The sequence below is a fragment of the Oxyura jamaicensis genome, chromosome 10 (genome assembly GCF_011077185.1).
Source record: "Oxyura jamaicensis isolate SHBP4307 breed ruddy duck chromosome 10, BPBGC_Ojam_1.0, whole genome shotgun sequence".
Classification (NCBI taxonomy): domain Eukaryota; kingdom Metazoa; phylum Chordata; class Aves; order Anseriformes; family Anatidae; genus Oxyura; species Oxyura jamaicensis.
In genome coordinates this window covers 7,527,558-7,548,915 of record NC_048902.1, presented here as the reverse complement: position 1 = coordinate 7,548,915, position 21,358 = coordinate 7,527,558, and the positions used below count along the sequence as shown (strand labels likewise).

The following is a 21,358-nucleotide window of genomic DNA, read 5'->3' as shown; positions in this document are numbered from 1 at the left end:
GGGGGGGGGGGGGGGGGGGGGGGGGGGGGGGGGGCGCTTCTCCTCGGCGCTTCTCATTAGCGCCGCTCCGGCCCCAACGCGGGGCCGGCCCGGGGGCAGCCGCTGTCCTGCTGGGGGGGGGTCTCGGTGGGGGGAGCATCGAGGCCGTAGCTCCGGCCGCGGCCGTCGAGGAGGGGGCAGCGCGCAGGCGGGGATGGAGAGAAAGGGGAGGCAGGCGGGGCCGGCCCGGGGTCGCTGCCCCCCTACTGAGGGCGAGAGAGCGGCGGGCGTCCGGCACCTCTGCATCATTTGTGGGAAAGGGAGGGGAGCGCTTTTCGTGCTCCTTCGAGCCTGTATGAGCCGTACAGAGTCTGTGTTCTGCTTCGGCATAGAGTCTCGGAGCGCCCACTGTTTCCCCGTGAATGCGGTTGTAGCGTGGTTGTGCGTTACGTGCATCTCTGGTTGTCTGTCCTAAGTGTATCTGGCTGGCCTTGCAAAATACTGCCTAAAATTTGTCATGTGGGCCTCTGTCAACTGCATGACCTTAGGTGTTCTGTGCATCTCCTGACCTGTCATCTGAACTGCATTGTCTCCACATGGCTTATTTGCTGGCTCCTGTTTGCCATGCTGAAAAATTATATGGATGCTTTTACTTAGAGATGACTTATTTTGTATTATAAAGTGATGTTTTAGCAGATTGGTTTTTGTAAAACCGCATATGTTTATTTTCTTTTAGTAGATAGAATATTTTCTCTACGATCAGCTTTTCATGTTCATTAGGGGCAGAACCCTATTGTTACAGTCTCTCCCTTTCACAAGCTGCATAAGAGAGGCTTATGTGGACTTGATAAAAGCATCTTCACGTCTGTAGTTTCAGACCTGTTCTTCATGTCATATATCTAAGCTGATTGTTGTTTCACGGACTGGTTCATTTGCTGTAGCTGGGACTGTATGATGTATGCACATGTGTACATATCGTGTTGTGATCTTGATCAAATTTGTAGTCTAGCTAAGTGTTCTGTTAATTTATAACAAAATTAGAAGCTATACATTTACACATCCTGAATTTAATGCTACTCCTTTGAGGTACCATATAAAACAGATCGTGTTTAAGGTACCTTCCAGTCCAAACCATTCTATGATAATCTCCATTGTTTAGGAATGGGGGATTGCAGGGACTTGGATATCAGGACTGAGTCTCAGATAATCATGTGAAAAATCTAATAGGCATTTAATCTGGAAAGGTAGATTGTGTACCTGGTCAGCCTGCTACTGCTTTACAGTATTCTAAGAGGAATCTGTTGGTTTTGTATGAAAGATTCAAAGTTGCACAATATTGAAGTGACATAGGACACACGAAAAGCATGGCCAGTCTCCTCTGTCCCTGCACTTGGAAGGAGTTTGTTAGGTGGCTTTACACACAGTGATTGTCTCTCCCTTAGGATGAAACATCTCAAGGCTCCTTCTCTCCAAGCATAAGCAGACCTGTATATGTTCAAGACTTTCCTCTTACGTTCTTGTTTAAATGTATTATGTATATTTTGTTCATTGCCTTAATATTAAAGATAATAATGTATTTTTGGTTGGAAGTCAAAGGGGAGGGGTATGAAATTTTGCTCCGCAGTTTATGTAAAGGAGGTACTGAAAGGTTTATCTGGTTGTTTTTTAAGAATAATAGGATTATAACGTCTTTGACTTACTTTTGGTGGAGAATCACACATTTTTAAATTTGTTTTGTCCTTGAACTGAACAGTAGTTTAGGAGTGAAAGCTTTTTCCTTCTTCTATTTCAGAAATTAAATAAACGGATATTGGTTAATTAGGAAAGGCTTTTAAGCAGCCTGACTAAAAATCTCAATTGCTTTTTGTCTTTCATAATTTCAGGTAGATAATTTTGTTCTTCTTTGAAGGAAAAAGTGCAGTGGTGACCAGCACAGTTTAAAGTACTAGTGATAGTGGGAGGGATTTTACAGATGGGGAAACCCATTTGTGAAGTTAGTCGTGGTATTTTGATAGTAAAATAAAAAATACACATTTGAATATTTTTTTTTTTAGGGCTCGTTTTCAGTATTCCGATCTTTCCTTCACTTTGACTAATGTAATTCTTGTAATTGTCATGGAGTAGGAGAGCACTCTTACCCTGTTCTACTTACAAGGGATGGAGCCAGGTTATGTGCATTTTGAGAAGACTTTGGTGGAACAGATATTTGAGTTCCGATCATAGGTTGTTAGGAAGTCATTATCTGTTCAATAAAATTGACTTCATTTAGATACCATAGAGATACTTATCTTGATTTTTTTTTTTGTTACAAAAATCTTGCACTAGTATATTTTAGCTAAATATAGGGTACATATGTCTATTATTGGTTTAACTTCCTGTTGTCAAAGTAATGTTAGAGAATGGTAAGTACTCTGTTGCTTACGTTTCTTTCTCATGATTAGTTCACAGACTCATCTAGGTTGGAAGAGACCTGCAAGATCATCTAGTCCAACCTCTCTCAGAAGTACTCAAACCCTGAAATTGCTGGCAGTTTTTTTTCCCTTCTGTTTCCATAGTGGTGACATTCATCTGGAAAATTCAAATCCGTTAAGTATTTTGTCCCTTGAAACATCTGAATTAGCCCTTAGAAAATGGAGCTTTCCTTTCCTAGGGCTGGTAAAGTAGCTGGTAGTGTGCTGCAGATACTATGCAGCTTAGTAACTTCCCAGTAATCTGTGTAACTTCTGAAGATGGGGGAAAAAAAAAAAAAAAAAAGTTTAGCCTGGAACCCAGTGGCTATGGAATTTGCCAGTCAACAGCAAGTGTAATTGTGGCCTGGGAACTGGCCAGGTATATTCCCTGGCCATGACTGCCTGTTGTGATTGACCTGATGTCATCAAGCAATTTGGGAGCACGTTTAGGTGGCTCAAGCAGTCATGTTCTCTCTGGGAGCTGGAATTAATTTACTGTTTAAAGAACAGCCAACAGTTCTGAGTCTATATGAAGAGTCATATTATCATTATTATTATTTCTGCCATCATTGCATAATACAGAACTGTCATCCTCAAACATCAAACACTTCCTTATAAATGCACAAATTTATACGACAAAAGTTTGGTCTTGAGTTACTTATGCTAGGAGTACTCTGAGTCAAGAAATGAAAATAATAATGCAAAGTGAAAAATTTGCTCATTTTGCATATAAGTTCCAGTCTAGCTTTGAGTACATTTTTTTACTCTCTTGAATATGGTATATGTGTATATGAAAGTAAAACTGATCTCAATTCTATTATAAAATAGAATAACCTCTCCCTGTATTCCAGAGATAGAAGTGACTGAAAAACATGGTAAGAGGACCATCAAATAATTGAGGTTGTAAGTCACTTCTGGAGGTCATACAGTTCACCTCTCTGCTGTAAGTCATAGCCATGTGCTATGAGAGAATTGTTAGTGCAAAGAGTGTTCCTCCTTTCAGGGTTTTTAAAAGAAATTTTACACATTATTTTATCTGTTCTTTGTTTTTGTCTTAGAGGTTACGAGAAGCAAACTTTGCCATAAAATTATTCTTCATTAAAGAGTTTTAAACAGTAGTTGGAAAAATAACTCGCCAGTTTTCTCAGAAGTTTAGCAGGCTGATTGAAGCAAAAACTTTCTTTTGCTTAGAAGAATCATGATGTGATTGTGCCTTGGGGAAGACTGGTAGTGGTAAGAATTCACCAGGGTTTTCAGGCCTTTCTCAGTGCAAGATCACGGTCCTTTCTTTCCTCAAACTGGTGCCATGTGTTTTATGTGTGGATGGGGGTGTCCGCTTCTCAGCTCCACAGTTTACTATCTGCTTTTGATGGTTATGTTGACCCTCTCATACTTTCTCAGCTTCTGGTTTGATATACTGTTATACCTCTGAAGAAGTAATGAGTGAAATTGATTTTTGTAGGCTTCTCTACCGAGTACTAAATAACAAATTTCTTCCCTTTTGTATGGGTACATTTTGTACTGCACCCAAAGTTTTAGTATGACTTATATTCAAGGATACCAAAGGAATAAACAGTCTTAGAACAACTGAAAATCATGCAGGAAGAAAGACCAAAGTTTGAAGAGTATCACTAGAACTTCAGCATGACTTAGCTGACAAATACTATGAAACTAGTTAGAATTTAGTGTTTAGAGACAAAAGGTGATATCTGGTTGCAGAAATAATCCAAATTAAAATATCAGTAACTTGGTTTCCATCTGCTGAGCAGAAGGCTAATACAAGAAAGGAAGAAAGACGGTGGATGTTGTGACGAGTAGAGAGACATCCACCAAATCATTTTATATTAGTACATATTTCATTGTCACATTGTCAGTTTTTTTTTTTTTTTTTTCCCCTCTTTAATGAATGAAAACGAATTTTCTGTAACAGCTTTTCTTGCTTGCTTTTCCTGGTTTGTGTTTTTTGTCTTGCTCCTTCAGATTTGTAGGAGACCCTGGCTTTTTTTTCATTGTTCTACTGTCCATCTCATATTATCTTGCATCTCTCCCTTTTTCTTTTTTTCTGCTTTTAATGTTTCTTTTTGTCCGTTTAGTTTAAATTCTTTATTCCTGTGTAGTAATTTCTCTTCAGTGTCAGTATTTTGTAGTTTATCATTTTCTCCTTTTCGTTCCCATGACTGTTACATGTAGATTCCCATTCGCCTCACATCTGGCATGGCAATGAGCATAGATTGTTTTGTACAAAAAGAACATTTCAAGAGCGTTGTCTCGTACAGTGATCTACAGTACTTTTTAGTATAACTAAAATACCAGGGCCTGTAGTGATAGGACAAGGTGTAATGGCTCTAAACTAAAAGAAGGTGGGTTAGATTCGATATTTGGAAGAAAATCTTTACTCTGATGGTGGTGAGGCCCTGGCACAGGCTGCCCAGGGAAGCTGTGGCTGCCCCATCCCTGGCAGTGCCCAAGGCCATGCAGGGTGGGGTTTTGGGTAGCCTGGGCTGGCTGGGGGCTGGAGCTAGGTGATCTTTAAGGTCCCTTCCAACCCAGCCAATTCCATAATTCTAAAATACTGAAAAAATAACTCTTTAGGCAAGCTTTTGTTCTGTTAGTATTGGTCTGAACAATCTCATTTCACCCTGGCTATGAGCAGTATTTAAGATCTTGTAGGTTTTGTGTTCGAAGGTTTTACATTGTTGACCTACAAGAAAAGCTAGATGAACTCTGTCCTTGTGGTAATTGCTGAGGAATCTTCAACTGTCTGTGTCTACAGTGCACTTCATGGTATATAAGGAAGTCACAGTCTTCATCTTGGAACTGTATAATGCCATTGATGCACACTATAGGCCATTCAAATTATTTGAGAGAATCCAGATGTGGGGTCCACCAAGTTAAGCGGAGCTACAAAATAATCATTTGGATTAACTTCTCATCTCTCACAATACCTCTGCAGTAGTTGGAGTTATCTCCTGCTAAGCTGAAGTCTTCAGAAATTTCTGTAGCTTTTTTCAGAAACCACTGAAGCGAAGCTGGCCTGTGTTAGTTTCATGTCTGTCCTCTGAATCAATGAGTTGGGAAATCTTTGTCTAGTAGCTGTATTGTTTTATACTTTTAGAAAACACATTGCATTTGTTGAGATTTTCTTGTCTAGATGCTTACTTTCAGAGCTGTAGAAACTAGGTACTTCAAGGAAAGTTCAGTACCTGTAAGAATTTATAGGGGTTCTGTTGAGTTAGTTAAGTTCGTGCTGCTTTTTGCGTGAAAGCAAAACGTGCCTGGGAAATATTTCTGCTTGAAATTGTGCATTTAATTTATTCTTGAAGGCAAGATTTTAATTCATTTTATATATTCCTGGTTTCTGAATAGTCTTTCAAGAAAAAAGTGTTGTTTGGAGCCCTGATATCTGCTGCTAAGGAATGTAATATATATATGTATATATATATATATATATTACAAGAAGTAATATATTTGTGTATATAAACAAATAAACCCATAAAAATGTAAAAATAATATGTGTAATACATACAAATGTATACCTTATCTATGTTATAAAATAAAAATATGCCTTTATTAATAAAGAAATGAAAATCAAACTTATTTGTACGTTCAAACTGTAAAACTTCAGTTAAGAATTGCAAAAATTGCAGCATCGTAACAGCTGGTAACGTGAAGCATGGTTCTTATGGGGACTTTGTGTGCCTCTTAAGTAAGAAGTGTGAAAGAGAGGAATGGAAAAAGTTGAGGTGATTATGGCATTCTGTGAAATGTTAGGAACTGTTAGGACTAGAACTCAGCAAAACCAGAAGACAGCCCTTCAGCTGTATAAATTCAAGATACAACAGTAGCTTGAATTCAAGATACATCAGTATCTTGCATTCCACATTCAGTTCTGGAGATGCCATGCAGATGGCCATAGAGACATGCATCTGTATGTCATTGTGTCAGTGCAGATGATCACATAGCAATAGAGGGAGCAGGGGAAGGATGGATGAAACTGATGATCAGAGGTATGCACTGCCCCTGTGCAAAGAGAGTTTTTGGTTTCAGTTGACGGTGCAGGGAAGAAATAAACATAACCACATTCTTCTGTGCATCATAGCCTTGTTAGGAATTGCTCAGAACATTGAGATAATAATTTAGTAGATTTAGGTAAAGACTTAGGTTTAGTGGTAAGAATGTTACATTCATTTGAATGAATCTGAAATAGTGTATAATGGTTGTAAGTGCTCACGCTACAAAACTAGTATGTTGCAAGTTTGAAGAGATTCCACTTCTGTAATTGAAGTATATTATCATCACAGTGAGGCAGTAAATAAAAGCCTATTGCATCACTTTTTCAGTGATATTTAAAATAAATTAACTGTTCCAGACCTCTGATAAGCTATGTATACGGGACTTCTGCTTTCTTCAGAACTTACCTAAAATAACATTGGAGAAAAAAGAAGTTTTTAACAACTTCCTGTTTACTTACATTAGGATAAATTTGCTAAGCTGCATGGAAGCAGTTCTTCAACAAATTCAAGTATCTCCTATAATTTCCAAGCTGAACTGGAAAGGTGAGACTATGGAAATTCCTTTTGAGAGGTTGTGTGTACACTCTGTCCAGGAGCAGTCTTTCCCACTAAGTTCAGCTTTGACCTTCAACCTTACGCAGAAGTCCTCTTTTTTTAAAAAAAAAAATAATAAAAAAAATCCATCCTCTCTCCCTGTATTGGAATAAATTAATATTTACATGCTTTTTGCACATTCAGAAGTCCTTTGACTGTATTGAAATTGAGAATTTCTATTAATAACCCATTTTGTAATTTATTTTTTATTTTTGCCTTTAGTGAGTGGTTCTTATACATGTATTTGAAGTTGATCAAAGCTGTCCCACTTACCTCAAAGTGAGAAGAAACAAAAACTTCTTAGTTTTTTTACTACAGCTTTTGGGAACTTTAAAAAAAAATCCTAGGGATTTGACAGTCATCTGAGCTAACTGCATTTATAAGAAAAACTCCTAATTGTTTGCTTTGTTCACATTCTAGTAATTTAGGAGATGGTAATATTTGGCTGGAAAACTTAATTTCTAGTCCCATTTTAACTTTTGTATGGCACCTTATATAGATACAAACTCAAAAACACATTTTACATACTTTTCACTTAATTTCATTTTATATTAACAGCAACATTTTGAAAGAATTACTCCACTTTGGAAAGAAAGAAGGATTAATTAAAACTTCTGCTTCAGATGCATATACATGATATACTGTAACATTTATAGTATTTACTACAAATATATACAAAAAAAGTATCTGTGTTCATATATTTGTTGTGAAATGCTTGTTTTGTTACATCTGCTATGTCAGTTTTCCATCAGAGAATTGTTCATACATTCATGCAGTCATTGGCATGGTGCTGTGTAAAATAAACTGTACTGTATGAAATAAACAAGCTGGGATTAATTGCAAGGTCAAGTTCTAGTGTCTGAATGTTTAAATTGCTGTGGTGATGAAGAGAAGAAATTAACGTTATTTACATCTTAAGATACAGATGTAGTTCTTATTTATGTAGAAAAATTACACTATATCCTCTGTAAAAGTATTTACTGTTTGGCCTACACCATTAGTGAATCTTAAAAGAAAGCTGATTTTTTAATCTGTTGTTCTTAATGAAGGCAACAGGCCTTCCACATTATAATGCAAGTGGTTTATTAGTTAATGTAGGCACACTTAGATCTCAAAAAATGAATGTTTTAAGAGAGCTGTTAGAGATGTCTGATTTCAGGCTGAATTATTTCCAGTTTAAGAAAACAAAGCTTGTAATAACACTGAATATTTTAAATTCTCTAGGCTTACTAGGCCACTGCAGGCTTCATTTTTTTTCCCCCAGAAATGTGGTACCTTTCCTCTAAGAAATGTGGTACCTTTCCTCTTTTTCTCTATATTTTAACTCAAAGGGGAAAATGATAAATATATTAAATACATTTTGCTGTTTTGCTGCCAAATACGTGCAGGCTCTTCCCCCCCCCCCCCCGGTATAGCACTGTCAAAAAAAGAAACTCTTTAAATCATAATGTAAGTAAATAGATGAACAGAAATATATAGGAAAAGGAGAAATTACATTAATGGTGAACTTCCATTCTCTGAGTTCTTGGCCATGTGAAAATGCATACTGACCATTTGTTTATATAATTTCATAATATTCAAAATTCCTATTAACTCAATCTAATTGAATTTGAAATACAGCCTTTTATCTACTTTTTATGCTTACTAATTATTGCAAGTAGTCAAAACTTCATCCTGAGCTTACAGCTTGATTGGTATAGCATGTGGTAATTTGTATGTTTGGTTATAGTTAATACTTGGTTTATAGAATCACAGAATGGTTTGGGTTGGAAGGGACCTTAAGGATCACCCAGTTCCAGCCCCCTGCCATGGGCAGGGACACCTCCCACCAGCCCAGACTGTCCAAACCCCTTCCGGCCTGGCCTTGAACATTTCCAGGGATGGGGCAGCCACAGCTTCCCTGGGCAGCCTGGGTCAGAGCCTCACCACCTTCATAGGGAAGAATTTCTTCCTTATATCTAATCTAAATCTTCCCCCCTTTCAGTTTAAAGCTGTTACCCCCTGTCGTATCACTGCACTCCCTGACAGAGTCCCTCCTCAGCTTTCCAGTAGGCCCCCCGTTAGGTGCTGGAAGCTGGCTCTAAGGTCTCAGTGGAGCCTTCTCTTCTCCAGGCTGAACAACCCCAACCCTCTCAGCTTGTTTTCATAGGAGAGGTGCTTCAGCCCTCTGAGCATCCCTGTGGCCTCCTCTGGACTAACTTGAGCAGGTCCATGTCCTGCTTATGTGGGGGGCCCCAGAACTGAACGCAGTGCTGCATGTGGGATCTCACCAGATATAATGCAGAAAGCTCTGAACAGACTAGAGGTAGCTGGTTTGTACTTCTGTGCTTCTAAACACAAACCTGAAACATGGGGATGACCCATGCTTCATGGTACAGCTTTGCAAGTTTTGGACTCCTTCCTCTTTGGTGTATGCATGTTAAATGGTGGACTGATACAGAGAAAAAAAAATCCACCGTTGCCTGTGCTCTAGTTAAGTTCCATGTTTCATGAAATATTGAAGAGAGCTCTCTTAAGCATATTTTCTTTAGTTATTTAAATATCCTACTCTCCTTTTAGTTCAGGAGAAAAAAAGCCACCTTGATTATATTTATATTGTTTTAATTTTATATTGGTTTCATTTTAAGGTTCTTTTCACTCCCTTTCATGTGACCTAAAAGGAAAAAAAAAAATAGCATTTAGTGTCTCAGTTGAAGTGAAGGGAAATTAAGAGCTTTGTTCTAGATCCTGCAAACATTCTAGTAGAGTATTTGATGAATCTAAGCTTTTAAATCAGTTTGGTTGTAGAGTCTACAGCACTGCCTGTGACTCCCAAAGCTATTCAGCATCATTTCCCCCCAGCCTTAGCAGTAGTTTGTAAGAGCGTAGTGGACAAATCCTTTTTCCTTCATCTTCTGCTTGGCAGCAGTTCCTTCTTTTTATTTTTGAACTGCCAGTAGTATTCAGAGGTTGCTGAGTCTTCCTCCTAGCACTTGTTAAGGAAAACCACTTTCTTGGCAGCTGTTAAATTGGATAAGAAATATGTGAATTCTTTCCTCAGTATAATATTTCTGAGAAATGTAGATGACCTTTGACTGTACCACAGGTTTTGCTGAAGGTGGTTTCATGCTTATATTTTTGCTTTGCTATCTTCAGTGTTACTTGTTTACTCTTCATGTAACAAAGCTTTCTTCATCAGCTATGCACAACTAGTGTTTCCACTTACTTAGATATCTTCCTGGAATAATTTTTTTAATCACTGAATCAGCTCTTTCACAGAGGTTTTCTAGATTGGTTTCTGACTATATACCAAAAATCTTGGAATTCAGAGTTAGTGGACAGGCTATAAAGGCAGTTGTAGTTACCTTCAGATTTATTCCACTGCGTTTCTTACATTTTCTCAGTCTTAGAAGAACCTTAGACTCAATGGTTGCTATCGGTGTGCCTCCTTGTATGGGAGAAGTTTTTCAAGCTCAGCTTTCATTTTCAGAATGACAAGTTTTCTGTCACGTTATCAATGCTTTTACCTTGGCAGCAATGGACTGTTGTATAAACAATAACTAACGAACTTTGGTGTTTTTAATGGCTTCATTGTTACTTCCCATGCATGTAGTTCTTCTGTAGTTTTTGCTGTTGGGTTCAAAAGCTGTCTACTGAAAGTTCTGTATTTATGGAAGTGTAAAAAATATTAAGCAAGCAAGACAACACAAAAATACCTATTTAATTGGAATATATCCACTAAAGTCAGAAAAAATATCCTAAATCCATTTGCAAAGCACTAAAGAAAATGCCTCTAGGTTGCAAGAGAGCACTAAAAATAGTAAGACAAAAGTAGACAGGTTTTGAACTATATGTGGTGCATATAAAAATGGCATGCTGAGAGCACTTACTCTGTTCTATAGATTTCTCCTGCTTAATGCCAGGTTTGGGATCCAGAACAATGGATAAGATCTAGGAATGAAGCCGTTCCTTAATTTGTAATTAAGTGGATATTCAAAAAGCTAGTTACTCCAAAACCATATGGCTTTCATTTTTTTTTAGTGTTCGTTGAACAGCCTGAAATCATGAGATGGAAGAAAATAATGGGATGGAATGAACTGAGTTTTGTTGTACATGCTGCTGCAAGAGTTGTGAACTAGCTTGGAACATGGAAACTGCATGACTCCATCAATGTGGTGTTGGGCTTGGGCTAGTAACCCTGCTAAGAAGCTCTCCTAGTACAGGCTTTGCTTGTATCTCGGCCAAGTTTCACAATAAGCCAACTTTAAGACAGCGCAAACACTAGTCTCTGTGGGAGCTTGGCTCTGGCTACTTGTGGCATACGTTCATGGGGTTGGTTGGAATAATTTTTTGGAAAATACTTATAACTTCCATTTCTGAGTTCTAAGCAACATGCATAGGAGTTCTAGATGTCACTTTTTTCTTGGGAGACTACTGTTAGTTGTATGTTTTTTTTTTTTTTTGTTTTTTTTTTTTTCCTGTAGAATTTCTTGTTACTATGTGAGAGGTGTGAGCTGCTCAGCAGTTCAGCAGTTTACATTTTGGTCAGAAAAGCTACTGTATGGTATAGAATAAAGTATTCTCCTTCATCCTAGAGGAGAAGAATACTACTATGCAGGAGCAGGGTCACCCACTGCATGATTCAGCATTGAGGTAATCATCACAATGCTGATACTTAACAATTCTGCAACATTTTATTTCTCCACATCTGAACCTTGAATTACCTGTCTTCCAAGTAAATGCTATTTGTATATATTTTGAAAACTGTAACCAGGTCAAATAAAAACGTTGTTGCTAATGTTAAAATACAATTCTGTAATAGGTAGAAGAAGTGAATTATGGTGAGATGCTGTGTGTCATGACAAAAAAGGGCTTTGCATTGCTACATTGATATCAGTGTTTCCCCATACATGCTCATCTGTCTGTCAGAAAGCAGTCGGTAGGACAATACTAGGCACTTTCTAAATAATTAAAACATACATATAACTCCAAATATAGCAAAAATTGAACAAATTTGACTTTGTGTTCTTGTAACAGATTACTTAGGATTTGGTTTTGTAACAGAAAGCTCGTCAGGGAAGATCATCTTGTTAGCCTGAAATAAATGTTTCTGTAGCAGAATGAAAATTTGAGACTAGGAAAATTCTTTGAGTTGTATACCAGAGTTTATTATACTCCATTTTAAAAGTGTTGTCTACTTATATTGAAGAGTCATTGCAGAACTTAACTGGGAACAGATTTACGAGGCTTTCAATTTTAATTCATTTGTGATTGCTTCACACCCTTTTGTTCTTATGCCTGTATTCTCCTTTTGCTTACACAGTCAATCCCCTCACCCCCCCCTTTTTTTTTCTCTGTCAAATGTGTAGACTAATTTTGTTGTTGTAGTAGTTTTTGTGAGATTTTTTTGTTTCTTTATTTTTTGATTTGCTGTGGTAAAAGGTCACAATCCTAGTCTTCAGGCTAGATCAGAATAGTCTTTTTCTCTGCATGATCCAGTATCAGTCTTTTTTGCAGTCAGGTTATAGATGACAGAAATAATTTCCAGAATTTCAGCTGGTATCCAACTGATGAGCATTTTGTAACATTGTGTAAAAGTGTTTCCCTCACCCTATCATTCCCAAACCATTCTGGAAATGCTCATTAATGCCACTCAGGCATGTATTTGGTCTCTTTCATGACTCATAATGCTTTTGTGAGTCACTAGATTCTTCCTACTTTTTGCATTTTCAAATGATAGGTTCTCTCTACTTATGGGAGATTTTTTTTTTTTTCACAGTTGTGTAAGCTTTCATGTTTTACCATTAAATTTCAAGCTGTTAATCTTATTACTTCTCATTTGCATACAGTTCTCTCCATGCGACGTACTTGTATACAGCAATAGAGGTGCCTCTGTACTTTGTGTTGTCATTGTTTTGCCAACATCAAAATATTAAATTGTTGGTTTCAAGATAAAGAATGATTTCTGTGAAACCTAACTAGACACTAACTTGATCTTTTTCCTTCTAATTTTGTCTTCTCTATGTAGCTTCTTTTAGAGCATACAGTTGCTCTATAAACTTTCGACACCTTAATTTTTAAAACTAGCTTATTACAGCATTGTTTGTTTAATGATACTGTATGTTTTTGACCATAAAAGACTCCTTTCTGAGCATTTTTTAATGGTTACAATTCCACTTTGAGTGGTATGGTTAAGAGATTTACTGTTGCTGAGCTTTGAGGGACTACAAGACAGTATGTCATCCTAAGAGAAGGACTGTGTACAGAAAATAGTCTGCTATGCCAACACAGTATACTCCCTTCTAAAGGTTTTACACATTTTAAACATGTTGCCATGTTTAGTTTGAAAGTTGATGCACTCAGGTTAAGTTTCAAAAAGGTCTGAGTTTCTGTAAGATGATTAAGTGTAATTTTTCCATTTGGTCATTTATTTTAGAACTGGAATTTTAGATCAGTGAACAAAAGATGCAGTCTCCTCTAATTAACTGTTAACCTTAAAAATACCTTTCACAAAAGATGGTTTGTAAGTGGGTTGATATCAAAGCATTTGACTTTCACACAAGGATTTTCTAACTGAGGTTTTGACTGTTTATGTAGAACTCAGACCCTATTCTGTCTCTTGAGGGAATTAAAAGGAAAAAAGGGATCTTTCCACTTAGCTACATAGGTTGACTTGGGTTCAGGTGGTGCAACAAGAAGAAGAGAGGTCTATTTTAGGGGATAGTGCTAGCCAAAAAAAACAAGCAAACGAAAAAAACATTGTGGTATGTGGATAGGAGTTGCATTTTAACCATCAGATTCCCAGGAATTTTGTAGCAATTTCTTCATAATGCTTCATTGAGTTTAAATCTACATAAAAGGGTGTAATGGGTTTTTCTTTTTTTTTCTCCCCTAAAATAGTTAGCAGAAAAAGATTTCTTAAATACACTGACGTGTTTGATTTGAAAGAATGGTGGAAGCTGTCAAGTTGGTTTGGCAACCAACTTAGAACTGTCCTGGAAAAGTGTTTCATTGTGAAATTCTTACTTTCCCTTCATGTTGTTAGTGATCCCTTCCTTAAAATCCTTCCTAAATCTTTGAATACTCACAAAGTCACACATTATGAAATAATAGTAATATAACGTAATACATAATATTTGATACTTTAAATTTACTTGGAGTAGCTGTAATGCATATTTGGCTCTGAAGAGCCTATTCACTGACTGAATCGGATCTTCCTAATGTGCCACCCTCAGGTGGCATAAAATCATCTGTCCTGGTTTCCTTTTAACATTCTGACCTGAGTTTTAAGGAGATCTCTAGGTTACTGTAGAAAGTGGAGAGACTGGCTTGTGACAGCAGGACTTAGAGGATGCTTGACGGGTTGTATGGCCCGAATTAGTAGTTTTGTTTATTGTCAAGTTTTACCCTGGTACTCCATTCACTTGTGCACAGTTGTGTATGATCTTCTGCATTTGTTGAGGTCATTGTCTTGTCTGCAAAGAGAATACTAATTTTCCCCAAGAAGTTTAGAAGCGCACTTGCATTGAATTATAGCAGAATTAAATTTGCTTTGCGTTAATTTTTATGCATATGGATTTAGAAAGTGCGTAGATGTTTACTACAGTTCTTACAGCATGTTAAAGAAATTGCATGTCCATGTACTTGCTTAAAACGAAGCTCAAAATGAAACTGCAAAATGTCATTTTTACAGTAGTCTTAAACTATTAGTATTGGCTCTGAATTCCAGATTCTTGCAATATGGGCAAAATGGTGCAACTTTGATGATTTTTGGTGATTAAACTTTTTTGCTGCTTGCTTTATTAAAGAACTATTAGGATTTATCCTACTGTGTGATTAGTAAGTTTAGTAGATAATAATGCACACCTATTTATGTTTTTTTATTTTATTTTTTTTTCATCTTTAGGCCTAATGGCAAAAGAGTAAACCAACATGGCAGCTATGGTCCCACCTGTGAAGCTGAAATGGCTTGAACATCTAAACAGCTCTTGGATCACAGAAGACAGTGAATCTATTGCAACAAGGGAGGGAGTTTCTATCTTATACGCTAAGTTAGTTAGCAATAAAGAAGTAGTGCCATTGCCCCAGCAGGTTCTGTGCCTCAAAGGACCTCAGCTTCCGGATTTTGAGCGGGAATCTCTATCTAGCGATGAACAGGACCACTATTTGGATGCTCTTCTTAGCAGCCAGCTGGCACTGGCTAAGATGGTGTGCTCAGACTCTCCATTTGCTGGAGCACTTCGAAAACGTCTCCTTGTATTGCAGCGTGTCTTCTATGCACTTTCTAATAAATACCACGATAAGGGTAAGGTGAAACAACAGCAGCATTCACCAGAAAGCAGTTCTGGATCAACAGATGTGCATTCTGTCAGTGAACGTCCTCGGTCGAGTACAGATGCACTTATAGAAATGGGGGTACGGACTGGATTAAGCTTGTTGTTTGCACTGCTGAGACAAAGCTGGATGATGCCGGCATCGGGACCTGGACTCAGTCTCTGCAATGATGTTATTCATACTGCAATAGAAGTTGTGAGCTCTTTACCACCATTATCTTTAGCAAATGAAAGCAAAATACCACCGATGGGGTTGGACTGTTTATCACAAGTAACAACATTTCTTAAAGGAGTAACAATTCCAAACTCTGGGGCAGATACTTTAGGTCGTAGGTTAGCTTCTGAATTGCTTCTTGGCTTGGCCGCCCAACGAGGTTCCCTGCGATACCTTCTTGAATGGATAGAAATGGCATTAAGTGCATCAGCTGTAGTAAACAGCATGGAGAAGACCAAGATGCTGCAAAGCCCAGAAGGGATGATCAGCTTTGATTGCTTTATGAGTATATTGATGCAGATGCGACGGTCTTTGGTAAGTATACCAGCTTTAATTTTTCTACCTAGCAAGTACAGATGCATTCTTAACTCAAACACAGTTTCTCAACACTGAAAGCCATTTGTGGCAGTTCTTAATTGAATAAATTGCTTTAATGTTTTTTTTTTTTTTAATTTCTTTCACTTGAAGTATTTTTTGCAGTAATTCTTTTGTTATGCACCATGTTTTTCTTCCTCCCTTCCCACCCATGTCTTCATAGGTACAGGAGATGAACTTGTGACTTCTAGTGTTACCTTGTAACTTTAGAAAAAAATCAGACATCCTCCAATCCACTTGCATTTTATATTTAAGATAAGATGACAACAGAAGAGTTAGGAATTATGAAATTGTTTCTAAAGCTTGCTTTGTTGAATTTGTTCACAGTGCAAAGTTTTGCAATACACCTTTTCAGAGTTTCACCTGTTTATCCATTTTCAGAGACTCAGATTTGAGATGTTTAACATTTCTCCTACTGCTTGGAAATTTATACCCTAAGAAAATGGACTAAATTGTTTGTAAATAAGGCATACAGCTTGCTATGTCTGTTGAATGCTTACTTTTGATCCTAGATGAATATTATTTTTAAAGCTATGAAGTTATTGCACAGTGCACAATCGAAAGCTGTAGTAAGCTTCTGCCTTGCATGCTCACTGAAACAGTGACAATATATAAATACAAAATTCTGTTCCTAGAGTGGTTGATAATCAGCCCTAGTTTCCTATGTGCAGACTACTAAAATCCTATTATTAAACTATAGAAAAAAAGATCACGAATTCTAGCCGTACAGTTACAAGCTAGTTACCGTACAAGCTAGTTACCGTACAAGCTAGTTACTGTACAAGCTAGTTAGTAATATATTGTTTATGTTTCAGTTTATGTTCACGTTTATAGGAAGGAGTAGAGCTATTTGTAGTTTTATTACTGCTGTTTGGTATTTTAATGAAGGACTTGTGTCAAATTCTAGATTGGACCAACTCCTTAAAGCGTTGCTTTGATTCTAATAGGTCTTTTAAAATTCCGAATGTAATCTGTTCTCTTTTTACATTAGCCAGTAGCAGATTATCCTTTCTTCACACAGGTTCTGTTGTTAAAATCTACTTTCTTTAGGAATGTAAGCCTACTGTGTTAGGTAAATTTTATTATTTTGACTGAGGAAAGATGTATAGCATCTATATGATAGCAGTGAAGGAGTCTGATGTACAGGTCACAAACTCATTGCATGCTAGGATATGTGTCTTTTGCAAGATGGAAGGGGGAGAGAGTGGATTGCCAGAACAAATTGTTTGTTCAGTTCTGTATTTTTTCCAGCCTAAGGGTGACCATGAGAGAAGTGTGGCAGTAGCAGGATTGAACTTTATCTGTTGTTTTTGTGTGTGTTTTCTTTTTTTAACTAGATAAAAAATTACAAACCAAAATGTAGAGGTAATGTGAATATAAAAATAATGATGGCTACTGATTTATGATTTAACTAGTAATCACTTTTAAATGAACACAAATTAAATGCATTTAAGAACAGAACTGTATTACGAGAAACTAACTCTAAACCCAAGTATTTTCACAAAAATAAATAAATACGAATGTTTAACCAACACTTGTCACAGTTTTGTTACCCTGAAATGTATGGAGATGTCATACATACTCTAAGAACAAATCCCTACTGTGTTTTATGCTGTAGCACTGTTGCCTTATGGAAGCATTTTTCTCACAATAACATTTAAAAATTGTAGGGATCATCTGCTGACCGGAGTCAATGGAGAGAGCCAACGAGAACGTCTGATGGCTTATGTTCTCTTTATGAGGCGGCTCTGTGTTTATTTGAAGAGGTATGTCTTGAATTTAAAGTAATTGTACCTTATATCTGATTGATGTGTGTGTTTGAATGGGATCAAGTCTCTACTGAGTTACCCTGGAGCAGAAGAAGAAGGCCAAAACACGGTGAAATCTAAGATGCAGAAAAACAAAGTAATTTGGACAAGTTAATGATGGTAAGCTGGTGATTTGTGTTTTAGGCAGTGTTGAACCAAGAGGAAATTTAAGTTGCATCACTGTTATTACAGGGAGATAAATGAAAATACTACTGTGTAATAAATCTTTCTTTTTAATAGGTTTGTCGAATGGCATCAGACTACTCAAGAACATGTGCCAGCCCTGACAGCATTCAAACGGGTGATGCTCCCATTGTTTCTGAGACCTGTGAAGTTTATGTTTGGGGTAGCAACAGCAGTCATCAGCTGGTAGAAGGAACTCAAGAGAAAATACTTCAACCCAAGCTTGCTCCAAGTTTTTCTGATGCACAGACTGTGAGTGACATTTATAGCAGTACATAGTGTAAAACTTAACAGCTTTGGAGTTATAGCATGAAACTGGAAAAAAATGCTTAATTTCTAAGTGCCAAAGTTGTAATGAAGGCACAGGAACTAACCACACAAGTTACTTTACAGAAAATATCTCACTACTTTTATTGATGCCTGGAAAAAGGATTCTGTTTCTTTTTTAATGATGCACACACATCAGTATCAATGTAAGAAGAAAGATTGAATTATCTAATTTACAATGAAATGCATTTCTAGAGAGGAATTTGCTTGCCTGTAGGTTTTTTTCACTGTTGTTTAAAAGATAGCTTAAGTACTCAATCATCTTTTCCATTGGTGTTTTTCATATCAAGTATGTCTCATTTAAAAGCCCAAACAGGGCTAACTGCTGGCACGGAAACCTTAATTAGCTTTCTGAAAATCAATATACAGTATGCTCTTTCTGCTCTCAGACACAGATTGTGCAGTTGCAGCTTAGCACTTCTATTGATGCGTGACACAGAATAGTTTGCTTTTCTGTTGCTGTATTGGCTTTGTACTGTTGACTTAAGTAAAAGCATTTTTCAGGGTCACTAGACAATTTAGATACATTTTCTGAAATTGTTTTTGTTGACTTCTCTGATTCATCATATATGCCAGTGAACTACAGGACCAGGAATCATAAAGCAAGCTTATGCATTTTAAAAAACAAACAAACAAACAAAAAAAACACACCAAAACCTGAGCTGAAACAAAACAGGAGTGGAATGAGTGATATCAAGCTGTTACTTTGTCTTTTTAATCATAATAAATTAATGTATTTTCAAAGACTGTCCATTTCATGAGTCTAGGAGATCTGAAAGCAGCCTGAGTTCTGCAGTCTATAGAAGAGATGCAAATAAGAACAAATAAGAAACGTTTAATCGCTATTTATGTCCTTCACATAAAGAAAAAAAAATCATCAAGTATTTTTCAAGGATTTAATTTTTATTGCTTGCTGAAATCTTAACTCTCCTTAACTATTATGTTATACTATATGAAAGGGATATAGAAAGAAACATGACATTCTGTTCAAAAATACATGCTTTAAGACCTACAGATGGTTTCTACATTTATCTAATTTTTCTTTTCTTTTTCCTTTTTTTTTTTTAATATTTTATCTTTCTTGTTTATAGATTGAAGCTGGACAATATTGTACTTTTGTAATTTCTACAGATGGTTCTGTTAGAGCCTGTGGTAAAGGCAGCTATGGGAGACTAGGACTGGGTGATTCCAATAACCAGTCTACATTGAAAAAATTGACTTTTGAGCCTCATAGATCTATTAAAAAAGTGTCATCCTCAAAAGGATCTGATGGGCACACTCTAGCATTTACAACAGAAGGGGAAGTCTTCAGCTGGGGTGATGGTGACTATGGAAAACTGGGTCATGGAAATAGTTCAACTCAGAAGTATCCCAAGCTTATTCAGGGTCCTCTGCAAGGGAAGGTATGTTTTGTAAAGAAGCACGCCTACATTTGTTCTATTTAAAAATTGAAAAATATAAAATCTTAAGATTCTGTGTTTTATCTAAACTTTCTTTGAGGTTCGATCTGTTTCAGCAAAGCACTTTAACTGGTTTGTTGACTTTACACATGTGATTTGGATAATGGCTTTGTTGGTAAACCTTCTCACACTCCTAAAACTGGCTTACCTGATTTTGCTGAAATGCAGTGACATTCCAGAAGAACATTGCTTTTGTTAGCTGTAACATCATGACTTTTCATATGCAACTTTTTAGTGGTTTCATTTGTATTGTCCTAAAAGGCCTTATTTTCCATCTCTTGATGTCTTGGCCAATGTTGTAAACATCTGCTTTTGCTTCTATAAGGCTAGGATATAAATAAATCATGACCCATTTATAGATAAACTTATCTCTATGTGTACTGATTTCCACTTGCCAAATCCTAAGCTGTAAACTTTGCAAAAATTAATTTGGATGTATATTTGCTCTATACAAGTGTAGATATATAATGACTCCTTCCGAAAGTTGACTTTGATAAGCTTTCAAAATTCCTATTCATTAAAAATGTAATTTTTATTTTTCATGTGTCTTAGGTTGTCGTATGTGTATCAGCTGGATACAGACATAGTGCTGCTGTTACAGAAGATGGAGAGCTTTACACATGGGGAGAAGGAGACTTTGGAAGATTAGGTAGTTTTCAATGCTTTTGGAAGAATTTCTGTGTCTAGTAATGATACTATAGATATTTGCTTTTTTCTCTTACTGTCCCTTCTAAATATAAATACATATGCACATGTGTACATAGGTGTGCCTGTGTTTAGATGAATACAAATACTAGTGTAAAGGCTATTAAAATTTCAGTGCAGTTAATTTTATAAATATTCTATTATTATTTTTCCAGGAAAACTTACTTCATTAATTTATATGACTATGTATGATAGCCAGTGCCACTTAAATGTAAACAACAGGTATTTAAAATAAACCAGAGTTCTAGATGAACATAATATAGTGATGAGAGGATGGTTCTTTGAGCAGTCATAAATAACTGGCAAATAATATCAAGGGTCTGATTCTAATGCGGTATTAATAAAGAAACTTGTCATTGAGTTTGCCAAAATGGCTTTGTCATTTTGCCTTAATACATCTAAAAAAAATAAATTTAACAGAAATGATAAACACAGTATTTCAATTTTTTTTAATTCACTTTTGTCTCTTTCATCATCTTTATTGTACAGCTTGCATGCCTAGTATAAAACTACCCTTCTTGAGCAGGTTCTGTTGAAATACCAGATTTTTCACAGAAAATTGCTCTAAGTTGGGCTTTAGTTTCCTTATATTGTCTTTGATTTGTATGTCATGATCTCCCAAGTAGAGTGGTGAAAGCAAGCAACTTGCAGAGACAAAACATGAGGATGTCGTTTTACAACTTAGTCTGTCAGAGATTTTCAAGGGAATCACGGAATTGCTGAGCCTGTAGCCCTACTGTTAGGAGACACACTAGGTTACAGGTTTAACCTATTATTTTTGGAGGAACTTATGAGAAAAGTTCTTAATGAATTTTGGGTTAATGTGGTCTTTTTACATGCAGAGGGTAGCTTGAACTGTGCAGTGGTGTGTTCTGGTGTGTAGCTAAAAAGTAGCATTTAATTAGGCCATAGTAATTTGTTCGCATTCAGTCCCTTAG

The 21,358-nt window shown here is 36.7% G+C and overlaps 1 protein-coding gene across 13 annotated transcripts in view; it reads left to right on the top strand.

Moving 5' to 3' along the window:
• The window catches only part of HERC1 (HECT and RLD domain containing E3 ubiquitin protein ligase family member 1), a 97,237-nt gene that overhangs the window by 323 nt on the left and 75,556 nt on the right, over positions 1–21,358 (top strand). For all 13 annotated transcript variants that reach the window (XM_035335850.1, XM_035335854.1, XM_035335857.1 and 10 more), the window contains exons 2-6: positions 14,922–15,877; positions 17,608–17,703; positions 17,986–18,180; positions 19,347–19,658; positions 20,268–20,364. In XM_035335850.1, coding sequence (XP_035191741.1) covers positions 14,948–15,877; positions 17,608–17,703; positions 17,986–18,180; positions 19,347–19,658; positions 20,268–20,364 — 1,630 coding nt within the window. In that variant the 5' untranslated portion in view covers positions 14,922–14,947. The remainder of the gene's footprint in view (positions 1–14,921; positions 15,878–17,607; positions 17,704–17,985; positions 18,181–19,346; positions 19,659–20,267; positions 20,365–21,358) is intronic.